General features: G+C 47.7%; 1 protein-coding gene across 2 annotated transcripts in view; it reads left to right on the top strand.

Annotated features, from left to right (window-relative positions):
- DSCAM (DS cell adhesion molecule) overlaps nucleotides 1-20,005 on the top strand; it is a 738,508-nt gene extending 718,503 nt beyond the window's left edge. For both annotated transcript variants that reach the window (XM_059063980.2, XM_067035143.1), the window contains exon 33: nucleotides 19,023-20,005. In XM_059063980.2, the coding sequence (XP_058919963.2) occupies nucleotides 19,023-19,375 (353 nt within the window). In that variant the 3' untranslated portion in view covers nucleotides 19,376-20,005. The remainder of the gene's footprint in view (nucleotides 1-19,022) is intronic.
- Nucleotides 20,006-22,627: the final 2,622 nt, after the last annotated feature.

The raw sequence follows: 22,627 nt of genomic DNA, 5'->3' as shown, positions 1-22,627 counted from the left end.
CATCGGCAGGCGGACTCTCAACCGCTGCGCCACCGGGGAAGCCCGGGGGTGATGTTTTAAAACATGCCGTGCTGTGGGTTTCAGAAGGAGAGCAGTCTTACCAGGGAGCCAGCCTTTGGCACTTGGCTTCCCTGAGTTACCCAAAGTGACCGTAAATGGCTAGTGTCAGGTCGGCCAGTAGTTTGGTGTCTGCCTTGAGCAGTATTCTGGGTGTGTGGATGGGCGCTGCAAACCCTAAGGCCTGCAGGGCCTGGCAGATCATGTAAGTGAAGGCAGTGGGGGGCGGGGTAAAGGGATGGATGGGGGCGTGGCGAATTCAAGAGCTGAGGGACTGTCTAGCGGAAAAGGACTCTAGCAGCCTCCCGCCCGCTGATCCCGAGGGGAAACTAGGGGCCGTGTGAGCGAGTTTCTCAAGAGAAGCCAGAAATGTCAGTGTTATACGGCGACTCACACTTTTCAAGCGTTTGCTCAGATACGTGCAAACCATTGTACGGGGCAAATGAAACACATCTTTAGATTTTGGATACGAACCACAGCGGCCGGTTGTAGCTCTCATCTGAGGAATCACTTTTTCTTTTTCACCCTGAAGTACCTGTCTGTGGACTTGACTGTGCACTGGCCTATCCATTCTTGTGGAATCCAGTTTTATTTCTTGTCTTCCCATTTTCTGAACCGTGATACAGGTTCCATTGCAAAAAATATATCTTCATTTTAAATCCCCACGATTCCTTTGGGCTTTAAGGCATAAGGCCAAGCTGAAATGAGCTTTATAAATGCGTAAAGATATATAAAATAAGAATTGTCTATCCAGCAACTCATCTTCCAAACTGAGTCAAGATCCACACCAACCTCCTGTCAAGAATGATAGCTTCATTTATTTCCGTGCTCTCTACCTCCTCAGGGAGAAGGCTTTATTTGTGGGTGTTTTTATTCAAGGACTTTCTGTTGTTGGCATTTATTTGCAAGGCAGATGCAGCAAATGTAGGAGAAATGCCATGGCGTTTTGTGGCTGTAAACCTCGAGAGTAAGGAAGACAAGAGAGGAGAAAATGAGCCTGTGGGCAGGTTGTTTAGTCTTGCTGGGCTGCAGTTGGCTCATCTGTAAAATGGGCATGGCATCGACACCCACCATGTGGGGTTTGTGTAAGCTGTATGTCGCCTGATGCAGGCATCAGCAGCATTAGTTGTAGCTTCTGTTGTCGCCTTGTTGTCAGGGCTCCCACGGTGACTCCAATGATGGTCTGCAGATGTACTGCTCGCCCCCGTCGTCCTTCCTTCTTTGGTTTATTTTCCTTCCACGGCCATTGATTCCTGGAGACCGTCCACCTCATTTGTGTATCAGTATCACCCAGTTAAATATACGCATCACACTCCCATCTGAGATACATGCCACGCTTCCCCTTGTGTAGAAGCAGCTCCTAGGTTAAATGTCGTGTGTGCTGGTCTTGAAATAATTAAAGGTTTGTACCTTTTTGATGGCTTGTTGTTCATGGTGTTGGATTCATATTGAAAAAAAATGTTTGAACTGTTTTCATGATATTGTTGCCTGGATCCATCAGAACAACTGAAAGATCACAAGTAAGGTACTATTGTCATAATATGCTATTTAGACTAAAAGGATTTTATAACTGTAGGTATGAATAACTTTTAAAATCCTGATGAATTCTAATGCCCACAGACATTGTTTTGTCCACTCTAGATGATGTATTATTATTACTGGACATTTGATATGCTTTTAGAAAAATATTTCATCCTTCTGGAAGCCTTTTTGTTGCTCCTTTATAATGGAACTAAATTCAACACTGGGCACAAAACCTAAAGTTACAATTTATTATCCTGCTGACTGGAGACTGTGTCAAAATTAGCAGTTCCTTGAACAGGGCTTCCAAACCAAAGTCTTTACCTGTGTTCCCTTGTGTTTCTAGATGCTATCAGTCATCCAGATCTCTGGATATCTTTCTCCTTGCCATCAGTTCTTTCCTGATGAGTTGTTTTGTTTTGTTTTGTTTTGTTTCCATTTACAACCCCAAGCTTTTAAATTCTCTACAAATCAGGACTAAGCTAAACGAATTTGGCCAGATTGTGGCTACAGGAAAATAGGAAATATGTCTTAGTTATCTGTATATTTCTCTCCTGGTGTCTAGCAGATATCTGGCAGCATAGCGAGTGTTCAAGAAATATTTTTAACCAGCTTAATGACATTGAATATATATACCTAACACTGTGTCCGATATAGAGCAGGTGTTTAATAGATGTTATTGAATGAATAAATATATCATGATCGTGAAGATGACAGGATTGGCCGATTGGTTCAAATATTACAATGGTTAGAAATTATTAAATAGAAACTATTTCCATCTTTAAAAACAAAAGACAGGGCTTCCCTGGTGGCGCAGTGGTTGAGAGTCCGCCTGCCGATGCAGGGGACACGGGTTCGTGCCCTGGTCCGGGAAGATCCCACATGCCGTGGAGCGGCTGGGCCCGTGAGCCATGGCCGCTGGGCCTGCACATCCGGAGCCCGTGCTCCTCAACGGGAGAGGCCACAACAGTGAGAGGCCCACGTACAGAAAAAAAAAAAAAAAAAAAAGACAAAGCTAATAAACAAACTCTCTATTCCTCTGAGACATAGCTGGAAAATTTAACAGCTTCTTTTCCTCTCGGTCAAGGTGGCTTCTAATACTTCGGTTACAATAGCTGCTTTGGGTTTCAGGTATAGCATCTGGAGCCAGTTTCGGGTGTTCTTGGATGACTACTTCTTCTTTATTCATGATCTTATCCTGTGCAGTCAAGAGGTGCCACTGCAGGAAGCTACTTAAATCAATTTAAAGCTTCAAATCTGCAACCGAATGCAGCCTGGCCCCGCCAGCAGCAAGGGAAGTGTCCACCCCTTCTGATCTCCTCCCTGAGATGCTGGGACCCCAGCCTTAAACGTCTGCACCTCACTGACCCCCCCCCACTCCTCCGCCATGATGAATGCAGGGGAGGTTTTCCGGTTGGAAATGGCCACTGCTTTTGCCACCAGCTTATTGGTTCTCTGAACAGCCAGTTATACAAAGCACTTTGAGGATTTTATTTTAGGATCTACTCATCACGTACCTCACGCTCCTCTGGGGGGCGGTGTTTAAAGGAAGAGAAGAGAGTGGAGTGAGAGACAGGGCTCCCACTTGAAGGACCAGCCGGTCTCTGCTCAGGTCACGTCCCCTGCAAAGGCTGGCCTTGTTCTCAGCTGTCGTGTGCACGTGTCATGTACGCACACACACGGACACACACGCAGAAGGCTTGAGCTCCCCTGGCTTTCACCCTTCTAGAGATGGCCCTGCTCCTTCCCGCCCCCACCCCCACCCCGCCTTTCCTCCAGTGTGTATTTTCTGGCTTCCACTCCACACCTAGCCCTGTTTTCGGAGCTGGGGATACAACGGCTGACTGGACCCACGAAGACCCTGCTTGGAAGGGCTTATGTTCCTGGGGGGAGACAGACACTTATCAAGTAAACAAATAGTATTGTTTCAGATCATGGTCAGCACTGGGAAGGGAAGTAAACTGGGAAGAGGGTAAAGTCTGTCAGGAGGTACTTAGGAGAAGATGGTCAGGGGGGTCCCCTGAGAAGCAGTGAGATGTGAGCTGAGACCTCAATGGTGGGCGGGCAGGGAGACCCGGGCAGAGACCCTGAGGAACAGAGGTCCACGCGAGGCAAGAGCAGAGATAAAGGCCAGCAGACAGCAATGAGCTTGGCATCCACAACACAGGAAGAGTTTCCTTCCCTCCAAGCTGTGTGTGAAAGGTGCAGACTTTCAAACACTCCCCCAGAATTTAAAGTCAGAAAGACCCCCCGGGGCCATGAAGCAACATCTCCAGGTATTCACTCGGCTCCAGGTAGACATTAACATTCAATGGGCTCATTCTGACTCCCCCTAGAAAACCAAACCTTTCTGATGTGCATTTGCAATTCTGTCTTCTTAAGGACGCACCTGTAACTCCAGTCTGTTCTTTGTCGATGTCCCTCAGACCCAGAAAGTGATGGCGGGACCTGTTCTGAGGGTCCCGAGCTTGGAACCCTGAGCCCGTTTGCCTTTCCCAACCATCTCCTCCCCCCGTGCACGGGGCACAGGTGCCCGAGCTTTCCTCCGACCTTGCCATGCGCTCTGGCTGCTTTACTGTGGCCGCAGCTATCTGGAGATTTGCTCTTTCATTCTCACTGTATTCTCTCTGACTTCTGAGCCCGTTGGCAGCTCGCTGCTTTCCTAGGTGGACATATTGGGGTTCAGTTGTCATTGTTGGGGACCCTACAGGGGGTGGAAGTGATGGGGAGACCTGGGCCTGTGACAGAGGGGCAGGATGGCCACCTGTGTCCTGCTGAGTGACCAGAAGGCAGCTCTGGATTCCCGTGCGTGGATGACAAGCAGAGAGGATCACCACCATGAAGGAAAGTCCACTGCGTCTCCAGAAGAAGCCTGTCAAAACACAACTGTAATACACTTGTTTGTCCAACCCACATCTCTACTGAGCATCTTCCCTGTAAAAATCCCATGCCAGGTATTACCCCAAGACATCAACGTGTTAATATGTTAAACCAACACTTCCCACGGCCTCCTTGTTCATCAGAATAGCACATAGTGTCACAGACAGCAGACAGAGTGTCCCAAAGACACGTCACTGAGGAGGTCCAAGAAACAAGGCAAAACCCAGCTTATGGAAGACAGACACCCCATCCCCCACACACGAACACACACACACACACACACACACACACACACACACACACACACAGCCCGGTGAGATGTCACCACAAGCCAGGGGTGACCTGAAGGTCCTAGAAATATACAAAGGGTAAAAAATATACGGCAAGGACCAGCATCTCTCAGTGTGGTCCTGTGTGGATACGGCACCAGGGTCTCAAGCATCCTATTCCCAGACTAGGAAGCAACAAGGCAGAATTCAAGTGACGCAGTCAACACCCTCATGTTAAAATCCCTTCTTTGCCTTCCCACTGCTTTCAGGGTAAAGGCCCCCAAGGCTCTGAGCGGCCAGCCCCACCTTCCCCACCAGTCATGACCCCACTGCTCGCCAGGCCCCAACTCTCTGGCCTCCTAACTTCCACTAACATAGATTTCCTCTGCCTGGCATCATCTCGCTCCAGGCGAACTAGTCCTTCCGTGGGATGAGTCAAGATGAGCAGGGTTATTGACAGGAGGGCTGCTAGCCTCGCGGCGGAACAGGTAGAAGCCCCCAGCCAGGGCTCCTCCCTGGGGGTCCTCAGTGTGGGGGGGTCCCAGAGGGTGTCACGTGACCCTCACGGACCCTTCCCCACTGGGGGCTCCAAATGCCCCAACGTGTTCCCAGCTCGCCTACCTTCTGAGCAGATTTTCCAGTCCTGCTTTTTATCCAGAACTACTGTCTTTCAGAAGAATCGTGAGCGCAACAAACTGAAAGCCCCACTTTTTGTTTTCAAAGTTCACCAGCCAGTCGGATCATGTTGTAAAGCAGAAACTAACACACCGTTGTAGAGCAATTATACTCCAATAAAGATGTTAAAAAAAAATGCGTGAAGTCTCCCAAGTGCAAGCCAAGAATGGTAATAGAATCGCGACCTCTGATAACCATCTCACATGACTTATTGAGAGTTTTTCCTGCTTGCGTTTGGGAGTGAAGATTCATTTACCAAGAAGGGTTCATTTACAAGTTTTCATTACTACTGTGTCATTAATATTAAACTGGAAAAGTGTTAGATCTGGTCGGCCTCGGGTGTGTGCGGACTACACACTCCCCTTTGTAACTAGCTCTTTGATATGCTGTAGTGTCATTTCAAGTCCGTGTGGTTTGTTTGTTTCTTTTTTTTTAGTTTTCTTATATTCATTTTATTCATTTGAGCATATTATGATGTCAACTTGACTTACACTTGAATACTCATGTTTGTTCATTGCCCTGAGGTTCCCATTTGATCGAGAATTTATTTTTTGTTCAGAATTCTGTTCATTGTATTGAAAAATATTCCTTTTTAATTCACATATGTTCACACATTGTACAGATGTTTGGATTTCAAAGAACTTAAAAGAATCTTTTCACTGTGAAACAAATTGGAGGTAACACCATGATGTGCAATTTAATTAGGTTTTATTTGTTTTTATTTCGTTTGGACTTTTGTTTTTAACATCTTTATTGGAGTATAATTGCTTTCCAATGGTGTGTTAGTTTCTGCTTTACAGCAAAGTGAATCACTTATACATATACTTATATCCCCATATCGCCTCCCTCTCCCTCCCACCCTCCCTATCGCACCCCTCTAGTTGGTCACAAAGCACCGAGCTGATCTCCCTGTGCTATGCGGCTGCTTCCCACTAGCTATCTATGTTACGTCTGGTAGTGTATTTATGTCCATGCCACTCTCTCACTTCGTCACAGCTTACCCTTCCCCCTCCCCGTGTCCTCAAGGCCGTGCTCTAGTAGGTCTATTGCTGAAAGTTGAGCTAAGCATCCTTGGCTTCTTACTTTTGCACCAATATATCCAGCTCCATCCAAGCACAGATATCAAACCTTGTCAGAAGTTGATGAAGGTTCCTTTTTTTGTGTCCCCAGAGGAGACTGAAGCCCACAGGAACCCTGCTTCGCTTTCACTGTGCACAAATTTTTTGTGCAAGGATGCACGTGTTCTCACATTCGCTGACTCTAAAGAATCGCCCAGCCGGGAGAGGAAGGGTATGGCCATGTGCCTTGGAATTTCAGGCTCCCCCAAATGCATTCACCTGTCCCTTATTCATCCCCACATTCCAAGCACCTCCAGGTTTGGAGGTGCTGGACCAGTTTTCCCAAGTGAGACGGTTCCGAGCATAAGAAAGACACTTTCAGGATTTTACAGGTTTTCATGAGAAATTTTCAGGCCCGTTTCCCTTGACTAAAAGAAAGAGCTAAAGCTCAAAGCACTCACAGAACTTCTTGAGGCAGAGGCAGGATTTCAAGGCAAGGCTCAGCTCTCTCTCACTCACACCCGGCCCGTTGCTCTGAGCACAGCACCCTGGTCAGGTCAGGTCAGACACAGGCCATCTAACTGCTGTTCCATCGGTTGCATCCCTTACCTTCCTCCACAGAGAACTGAGGAGGTAACTCCCTGTGGATGAGGAGAGGCAGAGGAGTACCATTCCCATTCTGGTTGAATCTGATGTTTTTCAAGTAAAAGTAAAGTGAAATCAGGATCCGCGTGGAATCAGGAACTTGGACCGTGTAAGCTAGGGTTTCGCAGCAGCGGCACTTAACATCTGGGGTTGGGTGGTGCTCTGTGGTGGAGGCCCCCCTGGGCATCATAGGATGTCGCCACGTGCCCCCTGGAGGGCAAAACCACCCTCAGCTGAGAACCGCTGTTCTCGAACTGTAGGCTTTCTTTCCCCAGGCTGCACGTGGCCAGAGGCGGGAGCCGTTGTCTGAGCCAGATTCACGGACTACACGTGCGTTACAGACTCTCTGAATTGATCCGTTCTTGTTCGGAGTCGGGATTGATTTGCGATTCTTCTTCCAAAGCTAAAATGCGTTCAAACGTTTCAAGTGAGTCTGAATAGATGAGAAGGTTCAGGAAGGTTTGCTTTCCTGATAGGAAGGCAGGGGGGTGTCTTCTGGTTTTCAGCTAAAAGGAGGCAAGTTTGACACGGCAGTTTTCCCACAGTCGGGCAGAGCAGGGCTCGGAGGCCCCCTGGGTGGAGGATGGCAAGCTTTGAGCTTGTGTCTTCTGATGGATGTGGGATCGCCAGGGGAATCCATGCTAGTTCAAGGCCGGAGGGCTGGAGTTGTCGTGGCACCAGTAAGCAAAGTGGTTAGGGACCGAGAGAGAAAAGGATGCTGACTTATTTGGTGTGAACTTTCGGGGATATTAGTGGCACCAAAGGTCCCTAGAGGGCAGTAACAGGAGGAGAAGAAATGGCCCATGATGTCCAATAAGGCATAACATGGAAATAATGGCTAAATCACCTCTCATTCTTCAAGGAGTGAGTCAGATCAGCACCTGGGCTCCTCTGGCAGCGGGGGGTGAAGGGTGCAGCTGGTGGGCTGCGGGCTGGTGAGATGGGGTTGGGGGAATGCCCGGGGCACGCAAGGCCCGGCACAGTGGACTGTCGAGGCCAGGCGAGGAGAGAGGGCCAGCTCGTAGTCTATAGTCTACATCCCTTCCCACAGGGCTCGCTGCCCAGTCCTCTTAGCCATCATCCTGTGACTCAGTGACCTTGGCTTTTCTCTCTGTGTGGCTCTGTGTCTCTCACTTTCATTTCTCCTCGTCCTGTGTCTTCATGATTTCCCTCTGCTTCCCTCTGGGTATGTGCTCCTCTGACCTCCTCTGTCTCTCTCTCTCCTCTCTGTTTTCTCTCTCCCCCATCTCTCTGTCTCTGTCTCTCTCTGTCTCCCTCTCTGTCTCTGTCTCCCCATCACTCTGTTTATCTCTCCCTGTCTCTGTCTCTCTCTGTCTCTGTCTCTCTCCCCATCTCTCTGTTTATCTCTCCCTGTCTCTGTCTCTCTCTGTCTCTGTCTCTCTCCCCATCTCTCTGTCTGTCTCTCTCTGTCTCTGTCTCTCTGTCTCTCTCCCCATCTCTCTGTCTGTCTCTCCCTGTCTCTGTCTCTCTCCCCATCTCTCTGTCTCTCTGTCTGTCTCTCTCTGTCTCTGTCTCTCTGCCTCTGTCTCTGTCTCTCTCCCAATCTCTCTGTCTGTCTCTCTCTGTCTCTGTCTCTCTGTCTCTGTCTCTGTCTCTCTCCCCATCTCTCTGTCTCTCCCTGTCTCTGTCTCTCTCTGTCTCTGTCTCTCTCCCCATCTCTCTGTCTGTCTCTCTCTGTCTCTGTCTCTCTCCCCATCTCTCTGTCTCTCTGTCTCTGTCTCTCTCCCCATCTCTCTGTCTGTCTCTGTCTGTCTCTCTGTCTCTGTCTCTCTCTTTCTGTCTCTGTCTCTCTCCCCATCTGTCTGTCTCTCTCTGTCTCTGTCTCTATGTCTCTGTCTCTCACCCCATCTCTCTGTCTGTCTCTCTCTGTCTCTGTCTCTCTCTTTCTGTCTCTGTCTCTCTCCCCATCTCTCTGTCTGTCTCTCTCTGTCTCTGTCTCTCTCTGTCTCTGTCTCTCTCCCCATCGCTCTGTCTGTCTCTCTCTGTCTCTGTCTCTCTCTGTCTCTGTCTCTCTCCCCCATCTATCTCTCTGTCTGTCTCTCTCTGTCTCTGTCTCTCTGTCTCTGTCTCTGTCTCTCTCCCCATCTCTCTGTCTGTCTCTCTCTGTCTCTGTCTCTCTCCCCATCTCTCTGTCTCTCTGTCTCTGTCTCTCTCCCCATCTCTCTGTCTGTCTCTGTCTCTCTGTCTCTGTCTCTCTGCCTCTGTCTCTGTCTCTCTCCCCATCTGTCTGTCTCTCTCTGTCTCTGTCTCTATGTCTCTGTCTCTCGCCCCATCTCTCTGTCTGTCTCTCTCTGTCTCTGTCTCTCTCTTTCTGTCTCTGTCTCTCTCCCCATCTCTCTGTCTGTCTCTCTCTGTCTCTGTCTCTCTCTGTCTCTGTCTCTCTCCCCATCGCTCTGTCTGTCTCTCTCTGTCTCTGTCTCTCTCTGTCTCTGTCTCTCTCCCCCATCTATCTCTCTGTCTGTCTCTCTCTGTCTCTGTCTCTCTGTCTCTGTCTCTGTCTCTCTCCCCATCTCTCTGTTTATCTCTCCCTGTCTCTCTCCCCATCTCTCTGTCTCTGTCTCTCTCCCCATCTCTCTGTCTGTCTCTCTCTGGCTCTGTCTCTCTCCCCCATCTATCTCTCTGTCTGTCTCTCTCTGTCTCTGTCTCTCTCCCCATCTATCTCTCTGTCTGTCTGTCTCTGTCTGTCTCTCTGTCTCCCCGCCAGCCTTCCCCCCTCCCGCCTCACCCCCGCCACCCCCCCGCTCCATCTCAGCATCATCTGACCCCAGGCTGGCCCAGCAGTTCAGTCCGTCAGCCCGGTTTCCCGGAGCTTTTTCTTCCCCCGCCAGCCCCCTTCGGCCCTCGCCGTCCCTCCATGGCCCTGACGCAGGGCCGCCCAGGCCTTGGCCTCGGGAGCCGAGCACAGCAGGGTGACTCTTGGCGACACACAAACGTGCAATTAAAACCCGCAAAAGCCGGTGGGTGGGGAGAGCCTGCACGGCGCAGGCGGGACTCAGCCCCCATGGGTTCCTCTGCGTTTGGGGAGGTAGCTCACAGGCTTTAGGTGTCTGGGAAGGTACTAGAAGGGCTGGAAGTACAGGCAGGCAGGTGAGCAGGGAAGCAGGAAGGTGAGGAAGGGAGCACTGGGGTCCCCAGGTCCTTCCCCTCCCAGCTTCCAGAGGGTGAGCCGCGGGGCCGCCTGCCAGACTCGGTCCTTTTCTCCTAGGTGCCTCCACTTCCCTTTTCTGTATGTCGCCTTCCCCTCCGATTTTCCTTCCCATCTCTGTCTTTCCGTCACACATGCATGTGCACACACACGCACACACACACGCACACACACACACACTCGACGCCGGTGCCCTGGCCCCTGCACTGCACTCAGCCGTCTCCTGACCCTCTCGCACCTGCACTGTCTGTGCTTTACCCCCTCCCCATGGCTTTTACTTCATGCGTGAAAGTTTCAGCACAAAGGAAACCAAACTAGAAAGAGGGAGAGAGAAAGTGGAGAGGTAGCCAGAGGAAAGCAAGAGGGGAAGTTATGAATGAGGATGTCAGTTCTGGATGTCCGTCCGGAGGCCCTGGTTTCCTGGAATCTGCACCCAGGCCGCGCCAGGCTCCACCCGGGTTGGGGGCAGTGGCGGGTTTACACACCAGGATGCCAAGGGCACGTGCACCCGACACAGGTGACTCTGGAGTTCAAAGCAAAGGAGACCCCTCGACTTCTCCTGGGTCACTGCTGCTTTCAAATGGACACTCCAGAGGGTTGGGGTGGATTCACTTCGGGGGGTTGCTCCACAGAGCCTGGAGGGGGTCAGATGTTCTGGGAGGGTGGGCTGGGGAGGGCTGGACAGCAGGGAACCGAGAAGGCCCGTGGAGACACATGTGCTCAGGAGACTTCGGCTCCCTCCTGGGGGGAATCCGGAAAAGCCACCTCCAGCCCAGCCCTGGGGGGGTCTTTGGGTGCCAGCTGGACAGCTGTCCACTTCCCCAGGGAGCAGGGGACCTGGGAGAAGTGACTCTGTCTTGGCCTTGGCAGAGAAGGAAGGATGGCTGAGAGGACAGCCCACAGAGAGGCTGCTGTGAGCTCAGGGCACAGCGCGGGGACAGCGTAAACCACAGGCGTGCTGGCCGCTGTTACTGATCATTAAAGAGAAAACCCCTCCTCTCCTTGGTGGATGGGAGCAGAGACTGTTGCACACAGGAGAAATGTTCAAAGAGGTTTCCTGTGACGCCCCAGCCCATCCCAGACAGGAAGAAAGGACCTCTGTACTAGGGTCCTGTGGCCTCTGTACCAAACTACCGCAAACTAGGTGGCTTAAAACAACAGAAACATATTCTCTCTTCTGGGAGGACAGAAATCCGAGATCAACATGTCAGTGAGGTTGTGCGCTCCCTCCAGGAATTCTAGAGAAGAGTCCCTTCCTTCTCTCTTCCAGCTTCTGGAGGCTCCAAGTGGTCCTCGGCTCGTGACCCCGTCACTCCAACCTCTGCCTCATCTTCACGTGGCCGTCTCCCTTCTTTATGTCTCAAATCTCCCTCTGCTTTTTTTTTTTTTTTTTAATGAGGACACATGTCATTGGATTTAGAGCTCACCTTAAATTCAGGTGATCTCATCTCAAGGTCCTTTACTTAATGACATCGACAAAAACCCCTTCTCCAAATCAGGTCACATTCACAGACTCCAAGGGTTGGGATATGGACCTATCTTTTGGGGGGACGCTACTCAACCCACAAAAGATGGACACTAAGGTAAAAGAAGAGTTCCCGATTCATTCCCGTCAGATCTCCAGCCCCTCTGGAAAGGGAGGTGCCTGACAGTAGACCTTTCACTTGCATATTATCTAATTAAATCCCCATTATAGCCCTCTGTGGTCGATTCTGCTCTTGTTCCCATTTTATGAGGAAGGAAACTGAGCCCAGATCTATACCCGTCAGATCAAATGCAGGCAGTGTCGTCCCGACGTCCACTCTTAATCACCACCGTTAGAAGCGTCGTTTAGCTTCTCCCATGTGAGTCGGGCAGACGGAGGGCCGGGAGGTTAAGCGAAGCAGGTGCGTAGGTTTCTAGATTGTCATGAGAGTTCCCCATTTTTATTTCTCTCTGTCTGGGGTCATAAACACACAGTTGTCTCGGGACAACCATAGACGCGTCTGCAGAACATAAAAAAGGACGGACGCTTAGAGAATCCAGTTTCCTAAGTGGTACTGGGACTAGCAAAAGAGGTGGGGTTTTAATGGCCATAAAGTGCCTTTAATAAATAGCGCTCCCCCACCGATCACTCTGGTGCTTTCTTCTGCGTCAGCCCGTGAACTATTAAGAGAGCTCATTTACGGCATTGACACAGTTGAAAGGGCTACTTGGGGTGCTAATCAGAAAACACACACTGTCAAAAGGGGTTAATTAGAGCATCACACAACTTCATCAAGCTTTGCCTGAAAAGCTGGATCTCTCGGAGATACTGACAATTTAGACATGCTTAGCAGGCCTGCAATAAGCAAACACACAAGCCCTTGTATATAAGGATGTGGTGCTGAGCTGTTTTCATTATTAAGGATTTCCAATTCTCACCAGTCTCTTCCAGCTACCTTGATCACTACATCTAAAGTGGCAACCCCTGCAGGCAGGGAGCAGGTATCCTGGGTTTGTCTTTTGATTTCAGACACATTCGTTCCATCTAGTCTAGCACCTGAGCATCCCACAGTCCAGCTGGGACCAAGACGTTGTTGCTTTTTAGGGGTTTAATAAGCCCTGTTTGTTCAAAGGGGAGTTGCTGGGATGGAGAGTCATTCGTGAATCTGTGACAAAGCGTTACAAATATGCCAAGCGCTCAAGATTTAGTTGGGTGTCAGAAACAGCCTAAGGCACTCTTGACCTACATTTTAAAAGAACCCTGGAGGTAAATGCCTTCCACATTTTCTCAAGTAAATGAACAAAATGATTTTTAAGATAATATTAGTTATGTAAATAAATAAAAGAACCAATTAGTCCAATTAATCTGGACTCTTGGAATAAAGACAGATAATCACTTTTAGGAAATTGGATTATATAAAAATCCACAAATTTCAAAACTGGTCCACTAGGGTGTGTTGATTCACATGCACAAAAATATTCTTCATGCTACAAAAGAATTGTTCCAGTTTTTGTTTTTAATGACAGCTCTGTTAATGCTTTCATGATATTTGTTTGCAAATAATTTAACCCCCAATAGAGAAGGTAAAAGAATACATCCACTACCAGAAAGGAAGACGAAGAATTTTCAATACCATCATAAAAGGCATTAGGGACATAAGGTTTCATTTTTTAAATTAAATACTTTTATTTTGGGGGACTAAAGCTAATACACATAGCAGTATATACCTTCAACATTAGAATCTATAATGGTAGACTTCCTGCCATTTTTTCTGAGCTAAAGTCCAGATACATCAAGTTACAAAACTCATTTCACAAGAATGCGAAATTACATCATTTCTTTCTCTGAGAGTGTCGTGGCCAATTTATCGTCAAGGAATTTGTTATTGGGCTTTTTTCCTTTGATCCAGTTCACTGTATGAAGCCAGTGTTGAATCAAAGTACCTTTGATTTCAGTGAGCCAAAACCAAGGTATTGTTTTAGTGGAACACAGGCTAAAAAATATTAATGAAAACATATAATTAGTCACCATCACTTCTTGGGATAAAGACATCCTGAGAAAGCCAGTGGGAAAGTGCTAAGTGGATTCTTGCATCATAAATACCAAGTAACATGACAATGTAATGCAAGGTCTCAGAAATCAACATGTAAATCTCCCAAAAATAAGGTCATCATTTCTCTTATTGGGGGGTTCAGGGGACTCTTAAGAAAAGTCAAAGCATTTTGAAAATTCTTATGCTCATTTAAACTGTGCAAAATGCATTTTCCAGTAATTTTTCAGCCTGCCTTGCTTTTGTTTCTAGTTCTCCTATACCGCTGAGTAGTCTCTCCCTTCTCTTTAAATGGTTATTCTCTTTCAGTGAGTAAACTTGAATTTCGAAGGTTCTGGGGTCTAAGTCACTGTCTAATTGCACACAGCTTCACTGCTGTGTTAGCACAACAACCCGCTAATGGCAGCCCTGCCTGGCGCGGGAGGTTCCAAGATCCCGCCAAGGGGCTGGCTGAGGAAGACATGATCAACAATAAGGAAAGCAGGGAATATTTTGAAGCAAAAGAAACAAGAATTGCCAGTTATTTTAGATTCAGAAAGTTAAGGAATGAGTTATGCCTTAGATACATTATTAAGAATAAAATGCTCACTAACGATCTCCTCTGGGGTGTCCCCAACCACATCAAACTCAGCATGTCTGAAACCAAACCCATGATCTTTTCCCACCAAAATAAGATTTTTCTCCTAGGCAGTTCTGTGCAATGAATGAATAGTCCTGCTGTCCACCCAGTTTCCTGAAGGGAGTCATCGCTGACCCCTCCTTCCCACCCGTCCCACCTGCCATCAGTTCTGGAGCCATCTCCTTGGGCTTGTTCCACATCTCACAATTTCATTCCCTTCCACTTCCCATTGATGCTCAGGCCATCATCATGGCTACCTGCACATCCTCTTACCTGGTCTCTTGGCTCCAGGACTGCACACCCCCAACCCGTTTTCTAATCAGAGCTGCTCACCAGGTCTGCCATGAGAGACTTACAGGTGAGCCAAGATGGCCAGCCTCTCAGTCCCCAACGTGGCCAGGAAGAGCCCACTGCATTCATCCCAATGTGTTGCACAAATACCCCTTGTCTGCATGCGTCTCAAAGTGAGAAGAGTTGGAAGCACTAGGCTACACAGTAAACAGTGTCTATTCCAAAACTGTTGGAAGGTCAGATCTGGGCTTCAGTCCTCCTCAAACCTGGACGATATAGTTTTCAAAGTGTGTCTAGTGACTGGGCTCTAATTGTGTTCATGCATTTAGGGGACTCACAAGATGTATTGAAGACTTGAACCAGGGTCATAATGATGGGACCAAAAGGGAGTCAAGAGATATTTTGCAAGTACAATTAACCTGGAGAAGGAGGTGTCAATGAGGGCTCTGAGATTTCAAGTATCAATTTCTGGGAGGATGAGGATGACATATAAAAAGATTGGGCACGAAAGAGAAAGTGGCATTTGGGCATGAGTTTGGGAGTAGGGGTTGGCCTTCATAAACTGGGTTTGTAGACTGTGGCTTTCAAAATTCGTGATGTGCATTTCTGTAATGATTAGTGATGCTGAGCATCCTTTCATGTGTTTGTTGGCAATCTGTATATCTTCTCTGGAGAAATGTCTATTTAGGTCTTCTGCCCATTTTTGTATTCGGTTGTTTATTTTTTGATATTGAGCTGCATGAGCTGCTTGTATATTTTGGAGATTGATCCTTTGTCAGTTACATCATTGGCAAATATTTTCTCCCATTCTGAGGGTTGTCTTTTCATCTTGTTTATGGTTTCCTTTGCTGTGCAAAGGCTTTTAAGTTTCATTAGGTCCCATTTGTTTATTTTTGTTTTTATTTCCATTTCTCTAGGAGGTGGGTCATAAAGGATCTAGCTGTGATTTATGTCATAGAGTGTTCTGCCTATGTTTTCCTCTAAGAGTTTTATAGTGTCTGGCCTTATATTTAGGGCTTTAATCCATTTTGAATTTATTTTTGTATATGGGGAGTGTTCTAATTTCATTCTTTTACATGTAGCTGTCCAGCATCACTTATTGAAGAGGATATCTTTTCTCCATTGTATATTCTTGCCTCCTTTATCAAAGATAAGGTAACCATATGTGCGTGGGTTTATCTCTGGGCTTTTTATCCTGTTCCATTGATCTATATTTCTGTTTTTGTGCCAGTACCATACTGTCTTGGTTACTGCAGCTTTGTAGTATAGTCTGAATGAGGTATCACCTCACACCAGTCAGAATGGCCATCATCAAAAAATCTACAAACAATAAATACTGGAGAGGGTGTGGAGAAAAGGGAACCCTCTTGCACTCTTTGTGGGAATTTAAATTGATATAGCCACTATGGAGAACAATATGGAGGTTCCTTAAAAAACTAAAAATATAACTACCATATGACCCAGCAATCCCACTGCTGGGCATATACCCTAAGAAAACCATCATTCAAAAAGAGTCATGTACCACAATGTTCCCTGCAACACTATTCACAATAGCCAGGACATGAAACAACCTAAGTGTCCATCGACAGATGAATGGATAAAGAAGATGTGGCACATATATACAATGGAATATTACTCAGCCATAAAAAGAAATGACACTGATTTATTTGTAGTGAGGTGGATGGACCTAGAGTCTGTACTTCACAGAGTGAAGTAAGTCAGAAAGTGAAAAACAAATACTGTATGCTAACACATATATATGGAATCTAAAAAATAGAAAAAAAGGTTCTAACAAACCTAGGGGCAGAACAGGAAAAAAGATGCAGACATAGAGAATGAACTTGAGGACACAGGGAGGGGGAAGGGTAAGCTGGGACCAAGTGAGAGAGTGGCATTGACATATATACACTACCAAATGTAAAACAGATAGCTAGTGGGAAGCAGCCGCATAGCACAGGGAGATCAGCTCGGCGCTTTGTGACCACCTAGAGGGGTGGGGTAGGGAGGGTGAGAGGGAGATGCAAGAGGGAAGGGATATTGAGATATATGTATACATATAGTCGATTCACTTTGTTATACAGCATAAACTAATACAACATGGTAAAGCAATTATACTCCAATAAAAATGTTAAAAAAATAAATAAATACAAAATAGAAAATAAAATTCGTGATGGACATTCATGTGGAAATATCTATCAAAGCATCTGAAATTCAAGTCTAGAACTCAGGAAAGAGAGCAAAATGGAAAAGATGGATGTGAGCTATAACAAGATGAGGTGAGTGCTGAGCCTCCAAGAGAGGGCTGAGCACAGGGCACTGGGAAAACCCTGTCTTAGAGTGCGGATGGAGGACAGGGTCCAGGAAAGGAGAGTAACAACTTGCAGTCAGAGATGTAGGAAGGCTCTGGGAGAGCAAAGTACTGTGGAAGCTGAGAGTTTCAAAAACAAAAAGATCAACAGCACAAAGTGTTGTAGGTGGTACAAGTAGGGTGAGGACCAAGAAGAAACCATGGAATGTGACAATTAGAGGTCAAAGTTGAAGTTCAAAAGAACAATTGCCATAGTTGATGGTGATGGCAGCTGTGCCAGTTCAGGTGTTCCAAGAAGCAGATGCCAAGACAGATTAGACATACAAGGGATTTGGTGGTGGGGATGGGGTGGGTGGATTCTTGTAAAGAATAAAGATAAAAAGAGGGAGCAGTATTACTGAACTCAGGTTCAGCCACTCATTGCTCAAGAATCCAACACTGAGAAACAGATGTTGGGTAAAAGGAGAGACAGCTTTATTGAGGAAGCTGGCAGCCCTGGGGAGAAGGTGGACTCATGTCCCAAAGAACCAACTCCCCATTCTCAGGCTTTGCTCAGAAATTTTATAGGGAAAAGAAAAAGGGGCTACGTGCTGAGGAGCGGGTCGTGGGGGTCATGATCAGCTCGCAGACATTCTTCTGATTGGTTGGTGGTGAGGTAATTGGGAGTCAACATCATCAACCTTCTGGTTCCAACCCGTCTGGGATTTCCTGCTGGTGGGCAGCATGCAGTTAACTCCTTCCACCTGGTGGGGTTTCAGTATCTATAGAACAGCTCAAAGGATGTGGCTCAGAATGTTCTCTATAGCCCGTGAGGAAGAACTAAAGATCCTTGACACTTTGTTTAATGACTAAACTATTGTTATTTTGTCTTCCTTGACTATTGTCCTTTGTTTCTGCATCTTCTTATTTCTCTGATTAAATTTAATCTTTGGAACTTGGGGAGGGGCTAGTAGGCTAAAGTTTTTCTGCAAACAAGAAGCAGGTGGAGGACATGGCTGGTATGTGTTCCAGAAAGTCCCCACAGAGTCCTGCTCCATTACAGCAGAAGCAGGCAAGGAGGGCCCACAGACCAAGACACAGGTGTGAATCCTGTGACAGGAGGAAGGGAAGGAAGGGATGAGCAGGAAGACCCTCGGCTGTAGTGCACGGCTGAGGACCCTGCAGCCGGGCGATGGGGAAGCCCTGAGCAAACCCCTCATTGAGAGATCCCACATCAGGTGGGGTCTGTCATCAGGGGAACCTGTCGTGTCAGGCAGTGCTGGGAGAAGCCCAGAGGACAGGTGGCCTCCGCGTCGGGGCGGGGTGGGGGCAGCTGGATGCTGTCCACTAACCTCTCTCCCCGCAGTGGGTTCTCTTGAAGAGGGTGCATTTCCCTGGCATCATAGAAGCCAAATGAGTGATCCTGAGAAGGAAGTAGAAACCCTGATACTCGGTCTAAGCTGCTCCTCTTTGTCTACACGGCACTGACCAAAACAGAAGAGACACAAGCAGTTTAGCAGGCAGGCAAAGCCTGGTAAGGATTCCACCAAAAGCAATCACAGAAACCGGTAACTAAGTGGCGGCCAAGGTCACACAGTTCCGTGGAAGTGCTGAGACTCCATCATTCTTTGCTATGCATCCCTGTCTCCCTTCTCAAGCCCTGCACTCTCCCAGCCACCGCCCACTGCATCCAGGGTGCAGCCCATCACCGTTTATACCCCGCGTGCGCGGTTGCCTCTGGGTGTTTCCCGTGGTGGGGTTTCCGAGGATCTTGTTACCTCTATTTCTCTGGGGAAAGTATGACATTTAAGAGCTCAAGTGAACAAGCCATAGGAAAGCCAGCTCTCCCTGTGCCTGGTGGAGGAGGCCCGAGGATGGTGCCTTTGCAGGGGCTCTGACCCGGGGTCTCGGGAAACGTGCCCAGGTGTGGGGACATTCCCACCTATAATACCCCGAGTGGCCCATCGCGTGGGCACAGGGCCAGCCAGCATCTGCTGACCAAGTGAAGAGCCCACCTAACCCTCTGTGTTTCCTTCCAGGTGACCTCATCCACTTGCCTCCATACCTTCGAATGGACTTCTTGTTGAATCGAAGTGGTCCAGGCGCCAGCAGGGACCCGAGTTTAGGGCAGGCATGCTTGGAGCCCCAGAAAAGTCGGACCCTGAAACGCCCCCCGGTCCTCGAGCCCATCCCCATGGAGGCTGCCTCCTCCACGGCCTCCACGAGGGACGGACAGCAGTGGCAGCAGGGGGCCGTGGCCACATTACCTCCGCGGGAGGGGGTGGAGCTGGGACAGGCAGCCAAGATGAGCAGCTCCCAGGAATCCCTGCTGGACTCTCGGGGCCATTTGAAAGGCAGCAATCCCTACACCAAGTCCTACACCCTGGTATAACCAACGGCATGACTGGACAGCGGTTGTAAATACGGTTTAAAAAATTCAATCAAAGCTACCTTTTTTTTACAGAATTCCAATATTTATAATGAAAGAAAATTGCCAAAATATATTAAAAAAAAGAGAGAGAGAGAGAGAGAAAATACTGAAAAAACCCACAGACAGTGCAAAGACTCTCCTGCTTTTTTTCTGTCTGAGTGTGAGCTCCATCTGCCTGGGCATCTGATTTTTTGGGAAAGAAGTCCAGTTTTATGATCTTCACGGGCTATTGCATTTTTACTGATTTTCTACAATGTGCATGGGGGACTCATTCAACTTTCTGACTGGAAGTTCTATCACACAAGATTCAAGAAAGAAAACAGGAAAAAAAAAATTACCTTCTTTGTGAATTTAAAAGGAACCTTGATTTGGGGGCTGGGGGAAACGTTAGTCATGTTTGCACACCTTTCTTTCCCATTAGAAATTGGGTCCTTGATTTGACCTCCTTCTGTTGTTACTTAGGATGAGTGCCGTCAGTGAAGGGGTGGGGGGAATCAATTTGGTTTTCTTTTTTGTTTATTTTTTAATTTAATGAGACACTCTTTGCATTTTGTCTAAGTGAAATAAAAAAGAAAAGGTGGTCTGCCTTTATTTCGATGTCTACTTCTCTTGTCTCCTATTGATCACTGGGTCCTCCTTCCTAGGGGTGCTTGTGTTTGCCAACTCCAGGGCTGAATCAAGGCCCCAAGGTAATAAACTAGCGAGGATTCCGAGAGTCTGACCTCCCCAGGATAGAGGGGAAGGACACAGAAGATGCAGCAGGTCTGAGTTTTAATGAGGAGCTGGCCAGGTATTCTAAGCCCCTTCATATGCTCTGCTCTTTGCCTCCCAACGACACCTGGCCCTCTAGCTGGTCCAGGGGTCAGAAAAGTATGACCCACGGGACAAATCCAGTCCACTGCTGTATTTATCTATAAAGTTTTATTGGAACACAGCCATGCACACCACGTGCATTCAGTCCATGGCTGTTTCATGCCATGATGGCAGAGTTGAGTAGCTACAACAGAGGTGGTATGGCCAGCAAAGCTGGAGCTATTCACCATCTGGCTCTTTCCAGAAAAAGTTTGCAGACCCCTACTGTAGAGTCCCACCATCGGCCCCAGCTCACTGGAGGCAGGAAGATTGGACCAGGAGAAGTCTGTGCATCCTGTCCTCAGGGACCTGTCCTGCCACCACCATAACCAGTATCTAAATGTACAGTAGGCCATCTTAGTGTCTGCTCCTCTGACGCACTCCTCTGCACCCAGAGAAAACGAGTCAAGACGAAGTGATGTTCCTCTGAAGTCTAACTTTCTTTTTCTTCCTCTCAGTTGAAATTATTTTCCATGTGGCTCATCCTAACAGAGCACTTACTCTTAAATAGTATGAATCGTGTTCTCCTTCCCGTGACCCTTACATAGTACACCTTAGAAAGACCCCCAGCTCCCCATTCCAGCCTCTCTTAGGTCTCATGTCAGAGGTTTGGCATTGACCAGAAAACTTGGTCGAATGCCCGGAGCTGCCCAGTTGCCAAGGTAGCAGACTGTACAAATATGTCCACTCCCTTAATACTCTCTACAGGCTCCCCTTTAAGCCACCAGCCTAGGCTGGTGCCAGCCATTGCCATCTGGGAACATGTTCAGAAATTTCTTTCCTGTTCTGCCCCCTTCTGTCCTTCTGTCCCTCCCTCCTTCCTTCCTTCTCTCCTTCCTTCACTCCTTCCCTTCTTCCCTCCATCTTTTCCATCATTCCTTCCTTCCATTTACTTTCCAGGCAAGCCCATTTGCCTACGTAGATTCAGTGATACCGAGCATCTGCAGAGCAGATCCAGGACCACATCAGGACCGCCTGCTGGCCCTGACATTAGGTGACTTCCTGGATGTGAAATGTTTGTTTCTTGCTGTGGTTTCAGACTTTGTTGAGAGCTTATTGTTTGCACCCTCACAGACTCTCACAGACTGCTTTTTTTTTAATGCAAAGAAATGAAATGCTACTTTCTGGGAAAAAATAAAATTAAAGCTCTATTGTTCATCAACCTAAAACTTACCATATTCCCCAAACTTAGAAGTTTACATTTTTTAAAAAATTTTATCTCAAGATGTGCAAAAATAAAAAATTCCACATCACGTCTGCCTCTGGGATGGATTGCTTTCAACAATACTGCCCTGGAAATGCTCATTAAAATGAGTTCAACACATAAGCACTGTATCAAAAAGTTCACCCTACCCCTCAGGTAGGGGCCTGGTGTTAATATCTACAAAGAGACCCAGATGAAAGGAGTCTCTGTGGATGAAAAAGTCCATTATTGAGAGGAGTGATCATTTTCCTCTGGACCTCCAGTCCATCTCTAATCTGATTTATAATGCCTTCCAGAGGTCACCTCACGAGCCTAAGCCTGCAGCCAGATTGATGTATCTTGGAGTGGCGAAGCTCAGATAAATTCTTTATCCTTTGGCCAAAAACTCTGGGATCAATGGACAATCGCTATTGGGTCAACAGACTGGGTTTCCTCTGAGGCATCCACCTGGCTGGCAGCTGACAGACGTCCTAACGTGAACAAGGTCTTCTGTTGCTGCACAGCCAGGGTACAGCGCTGAGCGCACGCACACCCACGGGAACCCTAGTGCTTCCACCTGGGTCACTGCCTGGTACCCACCTCTGCTTTGCTACCCACAAAGAGAAGAGGCTGGAGAAGGGAGGTGGGGAGAGATGGAAGATCGAGATGGTCTTAAATCTGGTCACTCAGAGAATCTCGATAATATCTTAAGACAAAGAAAACACACTGTTGCTTAATTTGCTTTTAAAATAAGTGGTAGATCACCACCCAGGAAAGATCCCTCTGGCCTGGGACATTGATTCCTCATATGCCAAAATCTTCGTGTGACTTTTGAGGCCTTCCAGAGAAGCGGTGGACTCTGTACATCTATTTCCAGCAACGGTAGACAGTGAGTGCCCCCTCCAGGCACTGGACTAGGACCAGGAATCCAAGGACTGGTTCATGATAGTCGCCTATTCTGCAGGGGTTTAAAGCGAGCTCACAGTATGTCCACATTCAAATGGCATCTTTGTCCAAAGAATGTGACTCAGAGAATATCATCAGCTCTTGGAAGGTCACTGAGAAGATTGTGTCAACAATTTAGTATCCATGGGTCTTGAGCTCCACGTTTCTTTTCCACCCATCGGTCCAAAATGACCTGTCAAACAGAGGCAGACGGTTCACCTTCTCATTGAAGC

Source organism: Kogia breviceps, chromosome 5 (genome assembly GCF_026419965.1).
Source record: "Kogia breviceps isolate mKogBre1 chromosome 5, mKogBre1 haplotype 1, whole genome shotgun sequence".
Classification (NCBI taxonomy): domain Eukaryota; kingdom Metazoa; phylum Chordata; class Mammalia; order Artiodactyla; family Physeteridae; genus Kogia; species Kogia breviceps.
The sequence above is the reverse complement of the archived record's forward strand: the minus strand, read 5'-3'. Positions and strand labels throughout refer to the sequence as shown.